At 51.4% G+C, this 18,372-nt stretch overlaps 1 protein-coding gene across 5 annotated transcripts in view; it reads left to right on the plus strand.

Moving 5' to 3' along the window:
* DOP1B (DOP1 leucine zipper like protein B) overlaps nucleotides 1-18,123 on the plus strand; it is a 61,552-nt gene extending 43,429 nt beyond the window's left edge. Inside the window, exons 23-37 of one of the 5 annotated variants that reach the window (XR_014794088.1) lie at nucleotides 1,298-1,429; nucleotides 2,983-3,038; nucleotides 3,420-3,527; nucleotides 3,613-3,679; nucleotides 5,196-5,340; nucleotides 7,010-7,095; nucleotides 7,313-7,422; nucleotides 7,511-7,657; nucleotides 8,613-8,674; nucleotides 9,386-9,514; nucleotides 10,771-10,837; nucleotides 12,461-12,516; nucleotides 13,167-13,328; nucleotides 16,558-16,687; nucleotides 17,647-18,123. Coding sequence is in view for 4 of the 5 variants with exons in the window: in XM_084873567.1 (XP_084729693.1) it covers nucleotides 1,298-1,429; nucleotides 2,983-3,038; nucleotides 3,420-3,527; nucleotides 3,613-3,679; nucleotides 5,196-5,340; nucleotides 7,010-7,095; nucleotides 7,313-7,422; nucleotides 7,511-7,657; nucleotides 8,613-8,674; nucleotides 9,386-9,514; nucleotides 10,701-10,837; nucleotides 12,461-12,516; nucleotides 13,167-13,328; nucleotides 16,558-16,687; nucleotides 17,647-17,898 (1,779 nt within the window). In the remaining variant the exon portion in view is untranslated. Of the gene's footprint in view, nucleotides 1-1,297; nucleotides 1,430-2,982; nucleotides 3,039-3,419; nucleotides 3,528-3,612; nucleotides 3,680-5,195; nucleotides 5,341-7,009; nucleotides 7,096-7,312; nucleotides 7,423-7,510; nucleotides 7,658-8,612; nucleotides 8,675-9,385; nucleotides 9,515-10,700; nucleotides 10,838-12,460; nucleotides 12,517-13,166; nucleotides 13,329-16,557; nucleotides 16,688-17,646 lie in introns of all 5 variants that reach the window. The other 4 variants (XM_084873567.1, XM_084873569.1, XM_084873568.1 and 1 more) reach the window with 4 other exon arrangements.
* Nucleotides 18,124-18,372: the final 249 nt, after the last annotated feature.

Here is an 18,372-nt window from a genome sequence, read left to right on the forward strand (position 1 = left end):
TTTTCTACTTACTCATGAATTCATTGGTTGATTCTTGTATGTACCTGGACCAGGGATCAAACCTACAGTCCAGACCTATTGGGACAACATTCTGACCAGCTGAGCATTCAGCCAGGACTAAATCATTTTTTTAAAGATTTTTGTTTTAGGGCCATTTTAGGTGAACAACAAAATGAGAGGAAGGTACAGAGAGTTCCCATATTCTCCCCTCCCATACGCGGCCTCCCCACCGTCAGCAATCCCCAGTGACACATCCTTCCTGCCCAAAGTCCGTAGTTAATGTGAGGCTTTTAATTTATGAAAATAATGCTTGTCCTCGGTGGTAAGGAAAATCTACATCATCACATTTCTGTGCCCAAACTGGAGTTTCCGACTGACGGGTCCATCCGGAGAGCCCCCAGGGCTGTTTACCTGTCTCTGCGAAACCAGCAGCCCTCTTCTTTCTCTCCCTCTCCTGGCCATCCAGGTCCCTACCTTGTCCCTCCCTCAGAGGGTCTTCCCAGCCTGGACTCTCAGTGCCCAGCGTGGGCTCCTGCCCCCTGGGAGGCGAGAGGCTGGCGGCCCAGGCACGGCACACGCTTGGCACCTGTGCGGTCCTTCCCTGGTTAGCCTGATACTCCCAAGCGCACATGGCCTTGTAGTGCAGACTTGTAGCATCACAGTGCACTTCCCACTTGGCTTCCTGCCAGGCCGACTAGTGGAACCTGATTTATCGCTTTTCTTCCTGCCTTTGGATCTTGAGGGCCATGCCTTTTTTTTTTTTTTTTTAAATACATGTTTTTTTTTAAATTGATTTTTGGAGAGAGAATCTTTAATTGATTTTTAGAGAGAGAGAGAGATAGAATCTTCAATGGGAAAGAAACATCAACATCTACTGGCCAACTCCTGCAGGCCCCTGCTGGGGATGGAGCCTGTAACCCGGGCATGTGCCTTGACTGGGAATTGATCTGGTGACCTCTTGGTGCATGGGTTGACTAGCAACACTGGCCAGGCTTGTCTGGGTCATTATGCTAGCCTATTTTCCTTCAAATTACGTGTTTCTGTTCTAAAATGCTTTCTAAGCTTGAACATACCAGTCTCTCCCCTGTCATCAAATGTACCTTTTGGTCCTAATTTGTATCAGATACTGGTTCCATGGTGATTAAATGCTTAACTCTCTCTTCATTCCCACCAACAGTCCTTTACCCAGTTTTCATTTAAACATTTAAAAGATTAAAGAAACCTCCTTCTCCAGGGCAGCTCTTATAGAATACTTTCCGTGCATCACTCTTCTGTCTCCTCTGTTCTTTTCTGGCAGATAGTCCCTGAGGCAAGTGTGTTCCAGCTCACCCTCGTCGACCTGATGTGTGCGCTCAGCACCCTGCAGACAGACACGGTGCTGCACCTGGTGAAGGAGGTGGTGAAGAGGCCCCAGATCCGGGGGGACCAGGTCAGGAGCCTGGGGGCCTCCCCATGAACTCGGGCCGTTCTCCTGAGGCCACATCTTATACATTGTGTTTGGGTCGCAAGAGCAACTAGGAATCCGGGGCGGAAAATGGAGGTGCTCCCCTGGCTTTGGGGAGATGGGTGAGAGGCGCCGGTGTTTGCGGTGTGCTGTGGGAAGGTGGGCCTCGGAACATGGCCAGGCATCTTCCGTCCTTGCTCCTGGCTGCAGGCGCACTGCCCAGGACTGGTTCCAACCAGGCACCTGCGTACAAATGACACCTTTCCTGAGAGGCAGAGGCACCGCCTCAAGGAATTTGCAGCCTGAAGGGCATCACAGACAAAGCCAGACACTGGTGAACGGTGGTAAAGGCCATTTTACTCAGTAACCACAGTGAGAGGCCAGAGAGCTGAGCTCAGTTCTGATTGGTGCCAAGGTAACCTGGTTGTTGTTCCGGTTCGGGAGATGAAATAGTTCCGGGTGGATGGTGGTGATGGTTGCCCCAAAATGTACACTTCCTGAACTGTGTATACACTAAAATGCGGTTAAGGTGATAAATTTTATGTGTACTTACCACAACAGACATTTTTATAAGAAAGAAAGGAATATCGCCTTTAGACGCTAAGGTCATCACCCTCGGGACGGTGAGCAAGAGCTGGCCGTGGGCTCTGTCTGTCGGAGGTCAGAGGTCGGTGTCCGGTCGGGGGTCAGAGGTCGGTCCGGAGGTCTTGTTCCTTTCGCTCCGGCGCATGAACTGGGTAACTTGGCCGGAGGCGCACAGCCGGCGCGGGCCGTGGGTTCCTGCTGGATCTTCCGGTGACGGAGGGGCTCCGGCCTGGCGCGGACCTTCCGCGCTGGTGGCTGTCCTGTGGCCGGCGTCACGGGTGGGCTGCCCGGTGCCAGCCTTTGTGCAGACGGAGTAGGCATGCGCAGGTGTTCTTCCCTCGCGTGACTTGAATTTCTGCAGATTTTTGCCACTGCCTCCAGGTTAAAAAAACAACAGCACTAGATTGTAACTGCCTGGCTGGTTTTTGGCTGCTCAAATGACAAACTTACGTCTTGTGGTTAGTTCGGTTAATTTTAGCTCAACTCTGTAATTTCTACACAGAGCTGTTCCCAAGCCCGGAGGTAACCACCGTCTAAGTGACTCCAGCCACTGAGATCGGGGAAAGTTGCCTGGCTGCCTCTGAGGGGGTTCCTTCAGCTGAGAATGAGTTTTCGTTTCTCCTGTGGCAGCTAGTCCCAGGTGTGCAGAAGGCCGACCCTGAACCCCAGCTCTGTGTTGGGGCGGGTCCGTTGTAATGGCCACTCTCCCCAGCACTTGCTAAGAGCGGGATAGAAAGCAGGACACACAGAGGGACTCCCGCTAGTTTGTTACGCAGGCAGGGTGATTAGGACCTCGTAGGACGCGTTTATTTGTGCTACACGTGGGGGTGCTTTCCCGTCTGTTACTGCATTTAAAGACCTTGGCTAGCCCTGCTTCCTTAGGAGGCAGAACCTGCTTCTCTGCTTGAATTCCCTCCCCACCGACTTGGGTAACAGTTCGCTTTACCTTTCAGAAGTCGCCGCTCGTGGACGTGCCCGTGCTGCAGTTCTGCTACGTCTTCATCCAAAGGTAGTGCAGACCCCCAGCCCTCCCCGTCACAGGCGCTCCTCAGAGCTGCAGTGACAGCCGCGCCTCGGCTTCAGACCGGAGCCTTAGCGCAGGAAATGCTCGGTGGGGTCCTGCTCCTTCCCGAGGCGTGGGGTCCTGGCGGTCCTCCTCTTCCTCCTGCAAGATCTCAGCTGACATTACAAAACCCGTGTGCTGTGTGCTGAACGCTGCCAACAAGGCCTTAGAGAGGCCCGGCACCCGTGTCTGTTGTCACTGAGGAGAGAATGAACAGATCAGCCAGCCACGCCTCCTTCCCTCTGCTTTCCGGCCTTCGGACCGGAAGCCTGCTGTGAGAGTTTGGTTCTGACTTGCTCATGGTTGGCTTCTTTCCTGTGTTGGAAGTAGGCTCCCAGCGACAGCCCTGCAGGAGAACTTCCCCTCGCTGCTGGGCGTGCTGAGGGAGTCCGCGCAGCTGAACCTGGCGCCCCCGGGGTACTTTCTGCTTCTCAGGTGCGTGTCCATGTAACAGCCCCGCGGTTCTGCTGGGAGGGTTTGTCCGGCACGTCCCTGTGTGACGCGGACCGTCTCTCCCCAGCATGCTCAACGACTTCGTGACGCGCACGCCCAGCCCGGAGAGCAAGAAGGATCAGAGGGACCTGCAGGTCAGTGTGGAAGGTCGCTGCCTTCCCAGAGTGCTGTGCGTCTTTTGAGGGTTGCATTGTAGATAATCAGCACTGGGCAGGAGCTGGCCTGGATCTGCACTCTGCTCAGGTCTCACTTCCTCCTCTTGTCTTCAGAGGGCTTGGCCTGAAAGAAATGATTGCTAAAACAAACAAACAAGTAAATAAATAAGAAAGAAGAAGGCGTGAGCTGCCCTCTCACTGTGCACAGGTGCCAGTGGAAGTCGCCTTAAGCATGACTGCAATAAAAGTCTATCTCTATGCATGCATTTCTTCCCTTAAACCCTTTCTCTCCTCTAACTCCCTACTCCCAATTAAAGCAATAAATAATGATAGGGAATTTCAAAATGCTGAAAATTCAAGGTAAAACCCACCCAGAAAAGAAGGAAAATCTTGTCTTTAGAGTGCAATGCAACTGTAAACAGACATAATGATGGAGTTAGAAAATCCCTATTTTTCAGACAGTATAGGGACTTTAATCCTCACCCGAGAATATTTTTTCATTGATTTTTATTTTATTTTTTTTTAAATATATTTTATTGATTTTGTACAGAGAGGAAGGGAGCGAGAGAGAGAATTAGAAACATCGATGAGAGAGAATCATCAATCAGCTGCCCCTTGCACACCCCCTACTGGGGATATGCCCGCAATCAAGGTACATGCCCTTGACCGGAATCAAACCCCAAGCCGACGCTCTATCCATTGAGCCAAACCAGTTTCAGCATTTTCATTGATTTTTAGAGAGAGTGGATGGGAGAGGGAGAGACAGAGAGAAACACCACTTGCCCCCAACTAGGGCCAGGAGCCTGCAACCAAGGAACGTGCTCTTGACCAGAATCAAATCCGGGACCCAACACCCTATCCACTGACTCAAACCAGATGGGGCCAGTATAGGTACTTTTCAAGGGCTTTTTTAGTCAAAGGCTTTGATGTAAGTAATGTATTATATATGTGGGTTTTGTTTGGTTGTTTGTGGTTTTGTGTGTGTGTGTGTATGTTTTGTTTTGTTTTAGTTTTTATCTGTTGATTTGAGAGAAATCTCTGTAAAAAAATAAAATATATTTTTTTAAAAAAGAAAAGAAAAGCAATCCGCTAGCTGCTCTGTGCAGCTTCGACATCCTGTTTATTCGCTTTATCCCCGTCGGCTAGCACAGTAGTTGCTGCAGCGTGAGGCTTTGAGCCCCTGAGAGGTGGTCCCTCTGAGCTGCAGGTGCTGTAAGTGTAAAGTGCACACCGACGTCAAAGACAGGCCCCAAAAGTGCAAACGGTCCTTAATGGTTTCTGTGCCAATGACATGCTGGTGATCCTCGGACATGTTGGTTCAGCATTACCAGCTTGTTTCTTTCCGCTCCCTTTTCACGCGACCCCTGAGAATGTCATCTTATCCCCGTGCTCACAGTGGTGGCTGCGTTGTACTTCTATTGGATGATGCTCTTTCGGGCTCTCAGATTCTTTTTCATAACGAACTTCCTTTCCTCTTCCTCCCAATTCCTCCCAGGAAGTCACTCAGAAGCTCCTGGACGCCGTGGCGAACATTGCTGGCTCTTCCTTGGAGCAGACCAGCTGGCTGAGCAGAAGCCTGGAGGTGAAGGCGCAGCCGCAGGTGTCCCTGGAGGACTCGGACGCTGAGGAGGATATGTGCGGTGGGTGCGGGGGGCAGAGCGGTGCCTGCTGCCAACGGCGGGCCTGGTTTTTCCTTAAAGGCAGACGCTGCCTTACTCCGCACAGCACAAGTCGGGTGTGTAAGGAACAGCAGGACGCCACGCAGTGTCCCGATGACTGTTAATCCCACCCCCGAGCCCACATGAGGCTCCAGGGGAGGGTCTTCCCAAGCTCAGTGATAGAAGTCTCTGTGGGATTAGAAAACAGGAGAATGTGTGTGGGTTTTTTGGTTTTTTGGGGGGGGATGGGGGACGGGAGGACTGCGGGAACAGTAAACCAGCCAACTGTTGTCAGGCCATTGACGCTGTGTACTTCATTTCTGGCTCACACAGCCTCGCCTCTCAGGTTCCATCATGCCTGCAGGTGAAGACTTGATAAGAGGGGGGTGGGGGACACATAGGCTAGGTACATCCAGCCTCATTACTGCTCAACGCTGCCTGGGAAAATGGTCCGGAGACTCCGCATCTACTGCAGGCCACTGTCAGCCAGGCATTCTGGAAGAGTCTGAATGAAATGCAGTCGTGTAGCTTGTCAATTGCCGTGGCCCTAAAGACCACTAGACAAGTATACTTATCAGAAACAACACAAAACTGCTGGGTTTAATGGGGGAGGGAGAGCACTGAGGACCTGGAGGAGCTGATGGGCAGTTAGGGTGGTAGACGCAGCTGAAACCGGTGTGGCTCAGTGGATAGAGCGTCAGCCTGCGGACTGAGGGGTCCCAGGTTCGATTCCCGTCAAGGGCATGTGCCTTGGTTGCGGGCACATACCTGGTGGGGAGTGTGCAGGAGGCAGCTAGTCGATGTATCTCTCATTGATGTTTCTAGCTCTCTGTCCCTCTCCCTTCCTCTCTGTAAAAAATCAATAAAATATATTTAAAAAATAAATAAATAGATAAAGGTGGTAGACGCAGGGGTTAGAGGCCTGTACATGGATTTAGGAGCTTCTGGAGTGGGGTTCCAGAAGTACATGAGCAGGAAAAATAAAGACATGGTCCAACCTGGCCTAGGTGGCTTAGTGGTGACTTGTCGGCCCTCCCACCAAAGGCTGTGGGTTTGATTCCCAGTCAGGGGCATGTACCTGGGTTGTAGGTTTGATCCCTGGCCCAGTCAGGGCACGTACAGGAGGCAGTCGCTGTGTCTCACGTTGATGCTTCTCTCTCTCCCCTATTCCTCTCTCCCACGCTCTCTTAAAAAAAAAAATTAAGTCAATGGGGAAAATATCCTCAGGCGAGGATTAACACAAACAAATAGACAAACATTTCAAGATGCTGGAAGTGGAGTTTTGGGAAGTTGGTGAGGCTGAGCAGAGGGATGGGATGCTGGCTGCCTGAGCAGAGGAAAGGCTTTTTGGAAGAGAAGAGGTAAAGGGCTCAGAGGCCAGGATGCTCAGTAGATCATCCAAAGGAAGGTTGCAGTTCCAGGAATGATGCCGACCGAGACTGGACATGGGGAGGAAGACAGTGAGTCGGTGCTAATTTATTTGATCAAAATACACAGATGGTTCTTGCTGAAACTGAGTGTGCTGACAGAGAAGCATACCTGAGTCACAGCCCGGTACATGATCAGCGTGAAAGCTGGGGGCTGTGACTGACGTTCACGAGGGCTCAGCGGCGACCTGTCCACCACGGTTACACAGATATTCCTTCCTCAGCAGATGCTGCCGCCGCTGCTTCGGCCATGGTGTCCGCGTCCGCCCCCTCGGTGTACAGCGTGCAGGCCCTCTCTCTGCTGGCGGAGGTGAGCACACGCTGACCGCCATCCTTGGGGAGTGATTGCATCTGGAACCTCTGGGCAGATGTCTTCTCCGTGCCAGTGCGTGTGACTGTGCGTGCCGGGGGCTTGTGGTCTCGGCCTCCGGCTGCGCTGGGAGGTTCCTGTCAGCTGTTCACACCTTGAGGATCGCATCCTTCCCTTCCCTGGTTCAGAAGCCCTCTTGTCTCGCCACCCCGTCTAGGTGCTGGCACCCCTCCTGGACATGGTGTACCGCAGCGACGAGAAGGAGAAGGCCGTGCCGCTGGTCTCCCGCCTGCTCTACTACGTGTTCCCCTACCTGCACAACCACAGGTACTGTGCGGGCGGCAGGGCAGGGGTGCGTCCAGCGGCCTTCCGAGGCAGCCTCTGACCTCGGCCCCTCCCCTGCCGCCCCGTTTAGTGCCTACAACGTGCCCAGCTTCCGGGCGGGCGCCCAGCTGCTGAGCTCCCTGAGCGGCTACGCCTACACGAAGCGGGCCTGGAAGAAGGAGGTGCTGGACTTGTTCCTGGACCCCGCCTTCTTCCAGATGGACACGTCCTGTGCGCAGTAAGGAAGGCGGCCCTGTCCCCTGTCCCCTGTCCTCAGTCCCCTCGGGGGAAGCCGCCTCACAAATAACCCCACGCCTGCGGCATGCAGAGTCAGCGGCAGCCCCAGTCCTGAGACATCTGCCACGCACTCCAGTCTGTCTGGGTTTTCCTGGGGCCGGAGTTAAGGTTTTTTTTAAAGTTTTTTTTTTAAAGCTGCTACTTTTTTTAATCAAAAAATGTCAATGAAGACACGGTATTATTCTGAAGCGCTTACTGTGGGGTCCCAGCGGTGCTTGGTCCCACGCTGCGTTGTCTTGTAATCACCGGCTATTGGCACTGCCCGTCCTTGTCCCCCTGCCCCACTCACACTCACTGACCCTGCAGGGCCCGGCCCTGCCCGGACAGCCGAGGTCCGTGGCGATCCAGCTGCGAGGTGAACTTCCCACGCCTTTTTCTCGGAGGCCACAAAGCCCTCAGTGGTCCTCCTGGCGTGGCTGAGCGTGCCTTCGTTACTGGAGGCGGAGGGCACAGACTGGTCAGCTTTCTTTGTGTGGCCGGGAAGTTTGCCCTGCCACCACCAGAGACAGTGGCTTGCACCCTATCACCCTGTTCCCCTTTGGGGGGCCCACTGGAAGACACATGTGTCTTCACTGCTCCCCGTTCTTCCCGTCGACACAAGTGTGAACGTATGTAGGGCAACCTCGGGAAAGCCAGCGTGCCTGACAGTTTGTTTCAGTTGTGGTGAACCGGGAGCTCCTCTTACTCCTGTGTTTCTCAGTCCATCAGTTATTCCCGGTCACGCTTATAAGTGGAGAGCTTGCTTAGCTCTCCCTTCGATAAAAACTACGCCTTCACTAACTTTTCAGAATGTGTTTTTCAATAGATCTTAACAGGGCATGGTCTTTTATTGATGCTTTTAATCAGACTGTCATCTTGTGCATATTTAACTAATTCTGCTTCTTTTAAATATCCAGTTGGAAGTCCATTATTGACCATCTTCTGACTCATGAGAAAACAATGTTTAAAGACTTAATGAGTGAGTTCTTTGTTTCTTGCACGTAAGTCACACCCTGAGGGACCCACGCCACTGCCAGCAGCTGTGCCCCCGGAGCTCAGAGCCCCACCCACCCCTTCCTGCACCGCCTGAGCCGCACGCCGCGGTGTGATGGGCGCAGTACGTTGGGACTAGATGAGGGAGCCTTTCCAGCGTCTGGTGTTGGCAGTGTTGTTTAGCCAGGCTCTCTCGCAGCTTTACTGTGGAGAAAGGCGTTGGAAGGTCACGATAAATTGCTTATCATCATTTATTACAAGCGCTTTTCTCTGCCTCATATCTTCTCCTAACCCCTTATCACGAAGTCTCATTAAAGACACAAGTATTTTGCCCATCTAGTGTGGCTCAATTGGTTGAGCTTATGCCCACGCGCCAGGAGGTCACTGGTTCAATTCCCAGTCAGGGCGCGTGCCTGGGTTGATGGCTCGGTTTCCAGTAAGAGGCCTCAGGAAACAGCTCTGATGTTTCTATCTCCCGCTTCCTTCCTCTCTCTGAAATCAATAAAAACCATTTATTTTCTAAAGAAATAAGTATTTTTACAAATAAATATGCAAGAAATTACCACATGCCTTTCCTTAATCAAGATCATGGTTTTTCACCAGGGATGCTAAGAATTCCACTAGTATGAATTTCCTGTCACTTACTCTAATTGTAGTTCTTTCACTAAATGGGACTTATTTCCTGTGTTTATTCTAGGCATGCAGAGCAGTTCCTTAAAACTGTTCCCAAGTTTTGAGCAGAAAGCCATGCTGCTGAAGCGCCAGGCTTTCGCTGTCTTCAGCGGGGAACTCGACCAGTACCACCTGTACCTTCCTCTGATACAAGGTAAGAGGCGTCACCCCACAAAGGCCCTGATCGGGGCCTGGGAAGATCTGGAGGCGACACTGTTCCCTTTTAGCTGCGAGTCTGGCTCCCCAGGCCCACGGCGCACTTCCCACCCCTCCTCAGGGGCCCGCAGGGTCAGCTCTGCGTCCACACAGGATGCCCGTGCTCAGAGACTAGCATCTGCCCAGGCCGGGATGAAATTTTTAAAAATAAAGTTCAACCCCACGGACCTCACCTCCAGGTCATTCCTTGAGTCCCCAGGTTCCGAGCCGGTCCTGCCACCTGGCCCTCACCTTTCCGTTTTCTGCTGGTTGGTCTATGTATTTTGTCCAGAGGTGGTTTTTAAAATTTCCATTAGAGAAACAGAAAGTAACGTACTTACTCCTTCTTGTCCGAACCAGAAGCAGAAACGCTCGTTTAAATGCCAACGTGCTTGGCAGGTGTCTGAGCTGTGCGTGTCCTTTGTGCTCGCAAAGGCGACAAGAAGACACCAGAGAGCGAGCTCAGACCGAGAAGGGCGTCTCTGCGGTTGCGCATGAGCCGTAACCGGCAGGACCGGCACTCAGCTGTTTGCTGTGGCAGCGCTGTTCTTAAGCAACCTCACGTTACAAGGAAAATCACATTGCACAAACAACTATTTCAGTAGACAAGTGGGAAAGACTGTTAGCGGCTACTGAGTTGAACTCACAACATTCTTTCCCTTTCGGGAATTAAAATTGTTGTCCTGAGTGTCAAATTACACTTTATTGAGTAAATCTACTTTGTTCACTCATTCCACTTCCTACTTCTCACCCCCAAAATATAGTGTCACCTACCAACCAGCCTTTATGGTCTTGTGGTCCCATCCCTCACCAAGGACCGCCTTTGGTGTCTGCGCCTCCTATTTCATCCTCTTAGGAGAAAGGTTAGGTGGTCATTGGTCAGTCAATGGCCTTCTGACTTGAGCCAAAAGTTCATGCCTTTCCCCCCGCCGTGGCAGGGGAACGAGAGCCACGGGAACCCCTTCCTTCGGCAAAGCCAAGAACGAGGAGGCCGGGGGGGCAGGGCACAGACGTCCTCCAGTACCCGCTTCGCACCTGGGTGGTGGGAAATGCTGAAGCATTGACGATTCCATCTTTCTTTGTTGTCTGCTGAGAAACTCCAAACTGCGTATTTGTGTGACGTCTTTAAAATCTTCTTTCCCTAGAACGCCTGACAGACAATCTCAGAGTTGGACAGACACCCCTAGTTGCTGCTCAGATGTTTCTTTTTTTCAGAGTTTTGCTGCTAAGAATATCTCCCCAGCATTTGACTTCCCTGTGGCCAATAATGGTCTCTGAGTTAGTAAGTACACATTTTTACCCTGACAAGCGAAATTGGAGCTTTCACAAATACTTTTCCATATACAGTCACGCGATAATTGATAGTGGGGATGCGTTCTGCTAGGCAAGTTCGTGGTTGTGTGGACATCATAGAGGCTCTTACACACCTGGCTGTCCGGTGTGGTCTGCTCCCAGGCCACAAGCCTGTGCAGCACGTTACTGTACAACAACATGAGAGTTTTGGGGTTTCTTTGAGGGTATGTTCACCAAAGCTGGGACAGTAAAACAAGGAAGGGCCTAGGATAGAAGAAGCAGTGGAGGGGCTGAGGCAAGCTGCTGTGGCTCACTGGGAAGTCAGAGAAAAGGGGGCCTTGATGACAAGTGTGGGGTTGAGCCCAGGATGAGCTGCCGCTGCCCGTTGCTCCCCTGGTTGCCAGTCGCTTGGAGTCCCCCAGACTCTGGGCCCTGAGAGGGAAGCAAGATGTGGGCATGCTCGGGGAGGGAGAACAGCCGGGTTTTCCAGTTTTATTGAGCTGTAAGGGGCATACAGCAGTACGTAAGCTTAAGGGGTACAGCATAGTGATCTGACTTACATGGTTGAGAAATGATTGCCACCAGAAGTCCCGTTACTTTCGTTAACTCGTATAGATATAAAAAGGAAAGAAAGTTTTTCCTTATGATGAGATTTTCCTTAGGATTTCCTCTCTCAACAGCTTTCATATACACCATACAGCAGTGTTAACGGAGGCATTATGTTGTTATAGGGGAACAGAATTTGTTACCCCAACATACATCTCTTTGGCATCAGTATTATTTTAGGCCAGTTAACTTTAAGACACGGCAGGCATGGAGAAGCTCTGGAAACCAAGTGGAGGCTACCCTTTGAGGGGAATCTGTGTGTCAGGGTCTCCCTCCTGCAGCCGGCAGAGCTGGGCCACCTAATCTTTAGAAACTTCGTGCAGCCGAAACTGGATTGGCTCAGTGGATAGAGCGTCGGCCTGCAGACTGAAAGGTCCCAGGTTCGATTTCGGTCAAGGGCATGTACACCGGTTGTGGGCACATCCCCGATAGAGGGTGTGCAGGAGACAGCTGATCGATGTTTCTCTCTCATCTACAATATGTTTCTAGCTCTCTATCCCTCTCCCTTCCTCTCTGTAAAAAAATCAATAAAATAAATTTAAAAAAGAAAGAAAAAAAAAGAAACTTTATACAAAAGATGCAGGTGGGGCAGGAGGCTCTTAGAAAAGAGAAAGGATTCCAGGATACAGGATGGGAAGGGCTTTGTCAAGCAGATTGCTTGCTCTTTTGGGAAAGTGGGGGCCCTTGTGACAGATAACCTCATTGGTGTTGACCAGAAAATTCCAGACTGGTAAAGATTGTTTGGAAGAGGTTGCAGCCCCAGCTCCTCCTGGAATTAAATCTAAGATTGATGTCGCAGGCTTTAGCAGAAGTGATGCCATTTTTGTCCTGTGGTTTTCTCTTAACAGTTGGGATATCTTTTTATTTAGTTGATTGGTGGTTGTTTTTCTGTTTGCTACTTTTTAGAGACATATGAATTTTAAACATTAAGCTAGGTTTAATTTCTCTCGAATAGTAATTTGAATTCACACTTTCTTTTCTTTTTTTTTCACACTTTATTTTCAAGATTCAGGCATTCATACAGCTCGAGGACAATCTGAAAGAGGATGAGGAGTCACTGAGGTAAGGAAAGGGTCTGTGCACACTCATGAATGTTAGTGGACCTCACTCTATGGTGTAGGGTCACCCAACGTCATGCTAAGTACCATCTACTTGAAGTTCTTGTGAAAGGACCAGCTATTTTGATAATGTCTTAAAAGGAAAAACCTTTTTTATGGGCATTATGATACCAGGCCTAAGTTGGTGAGCTCGTAAGGCCAAAGCTCAAAAAGTCAGAGTTTGGAGTAAGGAAAGTTTATTGATCAAGAAAGGACCAGCCTAGAAGATGGGACTTAATGGTACTTGAAATTCATCTTAAGAAAGTGCAGAGTTCAGGCTTCTTTTATGTCAAGGGCTGGGCAGGTGGGAGGAGCAGAAGTGACTGATGGGGTGGGGGGCGGTTGTGTTTAGTCTGTAGACCATGAATTCCTGCAAATCCTTGATAAACAATGCATGCTTCCCTTATTTCCTGGAGAGGCAGTCTCTGCTATGGCCATTTTTGTAAAACTCAAGCCACAGGCACAATTCCTCTAATTCGGTATGCAACAAGCTATTTGCCTGAAGGCCATGTGGAGTCAGAGAGGCCCAGCACTTCACTCTGTTACAGCTGCATCCGCATAGGGACTGCAGCAGATTCGAATGAGCTTCTAACAAGTTTCTTTGCACGTTTGTAGGAACTGCAACAAAATCAACAAAACGAAAGTTTCAGTTCCTGATGGAAACGGGCCCTCCGTGGGAGAGATGCCCCAGAATGAGCTCATCTTCTACTTGTCAGCTTGCAAATTCCTGGACACGGCCCTCTCTTTTCCACCCGCCCAGATGCCCCTATTTCAAACGTAAGTCAGACAAGACCTCCTGTCCTCTAAGAAGCAGGGGGGGCTTTCCTGTGCAGCATAAGAGAAGCCACAGCACAATTCCTGGGGCTAGTGAGCCTGCTCAGCACACTGAGGTTCATGTTACCAACAGCTGTGGCTTTGTGAACTTGGCTCACAGTCGTACGTTACGGGAGTGTGTGTGTGTGTGTGTGTGTGTTTGTGTGTGTGTATGTGTGTGTGTGTATTTAGGTGCTTTTTGCTACTAAATGCTTATAAAAACAGGAGTTATCCACTGGTGGTCCTCACTGCATTTGTGCTGATTTGTTTGTGGTCTTTGTTTTTCATTAAATAACCAGTGGCCCGGTGCACTAATTTGTGCACTTTGAAAGAAAATTAATTAGAAGAGATATTTTAATATTGCTATTCGCTCTTTATAATGGAAGTGTCAACCAAATTCACGGTCAACAATGACAGATGGAAACACATGCATGGGATTTGAGCCAACAAGAGCTTTATATGTACCGTGCATGTGCTAGTCAACTTAACCTTTCATAGTTATAGAATGAACTTGCTTAATTAGACCTGCTTTCTGATTTAGGTAAACTTTTTCCAGCCCAGTGAAGCACCCCAATTTCTCTTTCAGGTAATTGTCAGCAACACAGCAGTAAATACCAAGCAGATTATTATTGTAGATCACACAGGGTAAAATATTTAACTGCAGCAGTGTTTGACTATATTCTGTGCAGTGAGAAAACCTGAAGTCATTTTAAAAGTCCACCATTTCTTACTCCTTTTCATTTGGGTCAAGTTTCAAGCTTTCTAAATCTCTGTTTTCCGGCTAATGAAAAGAAAATAGGATTCCCCCAAGTCTCCTATCTACCTACTCCAGGACTTCTGTGAGGATCAAATGAGATGAGGCACAGGAAACACTTCACAGACATTCGGTTACAGTGTGAAGTGTTTGCACCTGGCTATAAAGCAAGTCATGCTCCTGGGCTGAAGAAACTCCAAGGAGGCTAGTTGCTAGGAGAGGAAGCCAGGCATTGCTACGTGATGTCATTACCTGGCGCCCACAGCGACCGTTTAGGGCTGGGCTGGGCTGACTGGGCTGTGGACCACATTTTGCGCCATGGGGTCTCAGCAGCATCGTCTGTATTTAGTGGGTGTCACTCCAAAGTGGTGGCGGGGCCTGTGTCCCGCTTGGGGGAAGCCAAGTGCTGCTTTGTGGGGGCCAGGTCCACGGTGCGGTTTCTCTGTACCTGTCACAGCAGCTCCTGCATTGAGCGTCTGCCCCCTGGTGGTCAGTGCACATCATAGTGACTGGCCAGACAGGCGGAGGAACTCAGTATATTAGCCTTTTATAAGTACAGATTTATATAGAGAGATTGGGACATACCATCTCCAGCTCACATTGCCCCTCTTGGCTCACACTTCCATGGGCTTCACACGGCTGCTCCTCGCTTAGTTTTGTGCCCGGCCCAGAGGCCACTCCCCTCGTTCCAGTCCATGGAAGCAATCCTGTGGGGATGTCTGTGGTTAAAGTGTGTCCTTAGTGCTTGTTACCACATGAGAGAAGCCCAGGTGAAAAGGTTACAACTACATCACATCCTTTGAAAGGCAAGACGGGGCCAAAAACGGTTTGGCTCAGTGGATAGAGCATTGGCCTGCAGATGAAAGGGTCCCGGGTTCGATTCTGGTCAAGGGCACATCCCCAGTTGTGGGCTCCATCTCCAGTGGGGGGCATGCCGGAGGCAGACAATCAGTGATTATTTCTCATCATTGTTGTTTCTATCTCCCTCTCCCTTCCTTTCTGAAGTTAATAAAAATGTATTTTAAGAAATAAATAAATTCTAAGCCTAAGACTCTGAATGGACAGGGGCACCTGAGAAGGGTGACTGCCGCTTTGTCTTGAGGCATGAGCCCCCCCCTTCTGGGGGCTTATGGGGCCTTAGCCCTGTACTCAGCTTCCACGAACCCAGCACTGCACTCGCCTCGCCTGGGCCTCTGTGGTTGGCGTCCCCGCTGATTGGTCTCCCAGCTCTCCCAGGTGTGCTGGCAGAGACAGCCGAAGCTCAGCCTCCCAGCTTCTCAGCTCAGGCTGCTGTTGGCCTAGCTCGTGGTCACTTTAACTGCTCAGGCCAGAGATGCTCTGTCTGTCCTCGGCTTATGGCCGCCTTAATTGCTTAGGCCAGACGTATTTCTGTCTGCCTGTAGCATTTCTCTGTCCCATGTCCAGATAAGATAAACACCATGCGCCTTCAAGTCTCATTCCTTCCCACAGACCATCTTCATTCCTAAAACTCCCTACACCTGCCTGCTGTACCCCTAAAACTGCTTCCGCTGTAACAATGGCGCGTGTCCCTGTGCGTTAGTCCAGACCCACGGGTGCCCCGGGTGGCGGTGCCCCCGGTGGTGGTGACGTCCGTGCAGGATCACCGGTGGTTAGTGTGCCCCGCTCCGGTGGGGGCGTGATCGTGGGGAGGCCGTGCCTGGGGGTCAGGGGGTGCCTTTCTGTTCAGCTTTGCTGTGAACAGAAGTGCCCTTAAAAAGAAAGGCTTTAAAAAGTGGGCTCTGGTGCACATGGATACGCATGGCAGCAGCATCCAGAACAGGCAAAGGAAGGGGACGCCCCACCGGCCATCGGGGGTGAGTGGGAAGCAGCATGAGGTCTGTCGTGCAGTGGGGTCTCTGGTGACAAATCCGAATGGAGCACTGGCACCCGCCACCACGCAGGGGACCCTGACGGCACCTGGGCCTTAGCCCTGTACTCAGCTCTCACCACCCAGCACTGCCTTCTCCTCGCTGGTCCTCTGTGTAGGTTGGAGTCGCTGTTGATTGATCGCACAGCTGTGTGATCCCAACTACATAACATCCTTTAAAAGGCAAGACTAGGAAGAGAGGAGAAAGATCAGGGGGCCGCGGCCGGGGGAGGGGGCAGAGCACGGGCCTCTGTGTGAGGGAGAGAAGGCAGCCACCACGGACCTGTGTCCTGTAACCCATCGATGGGAGATGCCCAGGGTGAGCACCTGCAGGGATGGACACTGAGTGAGCGGCTGCCTAGATTGGAGGGGAGCAGGGACTGAGAGGGGGCGTGAGTGGAAGACTGATATGGTGACAGTGTACAGCTCTGCAGTACACTGGAAGCCATTGAGTTGTGCACTCTGCCCAGGCGGACTGTTCGGGGATGTCAGCTCAATAGCACCGTGTCAGAGGCTCGGAGCCGCGTGCTGACCGTGCGTTCTGCCTGCAGGTACCGGTGGGCGTTCGTTCCCGAAGTGGACACAGAGGGCCCCGCCCTCCTGGCCGAGCTGGAGGAGGGGCAGCAGGAATGCACCCCACACACGGTGCGGATTCTGGAACTTCTCAAGTTAAAATATGGGGTAAGTGTTTTCCTCCCCAAATGTGTACTCGTGGAAGACGGGAGAAGGGCTGAGGGAAGTATGTCAGCACACCACCTGGTTTTGGCCACTGGGAATCGCTTTCAAAATGTATGTGAGTTTTAACACTCGGAGATGGCTCCAAATTCCACCTTTAGTTTTCCATTTTATGTCACTCTCCCACCCCAGCTGCTCAGAGGCGGGCTCCCTGGCTGACGCAGTCGCGTAGACGCAGCTTGTTACTTAGAGGAAGGCCTGCGAGGAAGGGCAGGGCCCCGGGGGCTGGGCTTTGGGTGAATGCTGGAGGGAAAGGTCGCTTGAAGACCAGCCTTTGCGCTGAAACCGGTCTGGCTCAGTGGATAGAGCATCAGCCTGCGGACCGAAAGGTCCCAGGTTCAATTTCGGTCAAGGGCATGTACCTTGGTGGCAGGCACATCCCCGGTAGGGGCTGTGCAGGAGGCAGCTGCTCGATGTTTCTCTCTCATCAATGTTTCTAGCTCTCTATCCCTCTCCCTTCCTCTCTGTAAAAAATCAATAAAATAAAAATAAAAAATAAAATTAAAAAAAAGACCAGCTGAGACCGGTTTGGGTCAGTGGATAGAGCATCAGCCTGCGGACTGAAGGGTCCCGGGTTCGATTCCGGTCAAGGGCATGTAGCTTGGTTGCGGGCACATCCCCAGTAGGGGGTGTGCAGGAGGCAGCTGCTCGATGTTTCTCTCTCATCGATGTTTCTAGCTCTCTATCCCTCTCCCTTCCTCTCTGTAAAAAAATCAATAAAATAAAAAAAAAATTAAAAATAAAAAGACCAGCCTTTGCGTGTCTGCAGCTGCCCTTGGAGCCGCCATCAGGTGCGGGAAGAACCATCTCCTGGGACCGGCCGCTGCATGCGCTTCACAGGATCCTTGGCCCTCAGCTGAGACTGTCATTCACGTGGTCTTTTCCTTTGTGCTTGTTTTTGCCAGGAGATCGGCGGCTCTGAGGACATCGCCGAGGAGAGCGGGTTCCCGCTCCTGCGCCAGCGCTCCGTGGCCAGCCTGCGGCAGCTGATGCCCTTCTTCACGACGCTGAACCGGGCTTTCAAGGCCCGGAGCACGCCGCCCGCGGACCCCCGAGAGCCGCCCCCCGCGGGGGGCCCCGGCACGGACAGCCCGGGGGTCCTGAAGCAGCTGGAGGCGTGTGTGGAGGGCGACTTTCTGGAGCATCTGGAATGTTAGCCTCCGGCAGCCGGCCCGCCCCTCCTGAGCCTCAGCGGCGGCGGCAGATGCTGCGCAGGGAGCGGCCAGGCGGGCTGGGCGGACACTCCTTCCACTGGACGCGGCCTCAGGCCATTTCCTGCTGAGCAACAAGTCCCACCTCCCAAGGCCTTGTAATATATGTGCATTGAATTATATGTTTCTTCCTCGACTTATGTAAAGAAAATAAAGTTAATATATCCTCTACGATCGCACAGAATCTGTACGTCGAAGTACGAGGAGTCATTCTCTTTGTCAGCGTAGACAGGGGTCTGCCTAGCCTGTTTCTCTAAACACTAACCGGTGAATATTATTTTTAACCTTTTACACACATTGCTTTAAAGTCTCTATTTTAGTGCCACATTTTAGCACTAAAATGTGTTTTCTGAGAACAATAGCTGCCCATCAGCAGCCGATGCTTGAGGAGGTCATCTGAGGGTGTTTAACTCCTGCCAT

The sequence above is a fragment of the Pipistrellus hanaki genome (assembly GCF_964339955.1).
Source record: "Pipistrellus hanaki genome assembly, chromosome: 2".
NCBI lineage: Eukaryota > Metazoa > Chordata > Mammalia > Chiroptera > Vespertilionidae > Pipistrellus > Pipistrellus hanaki.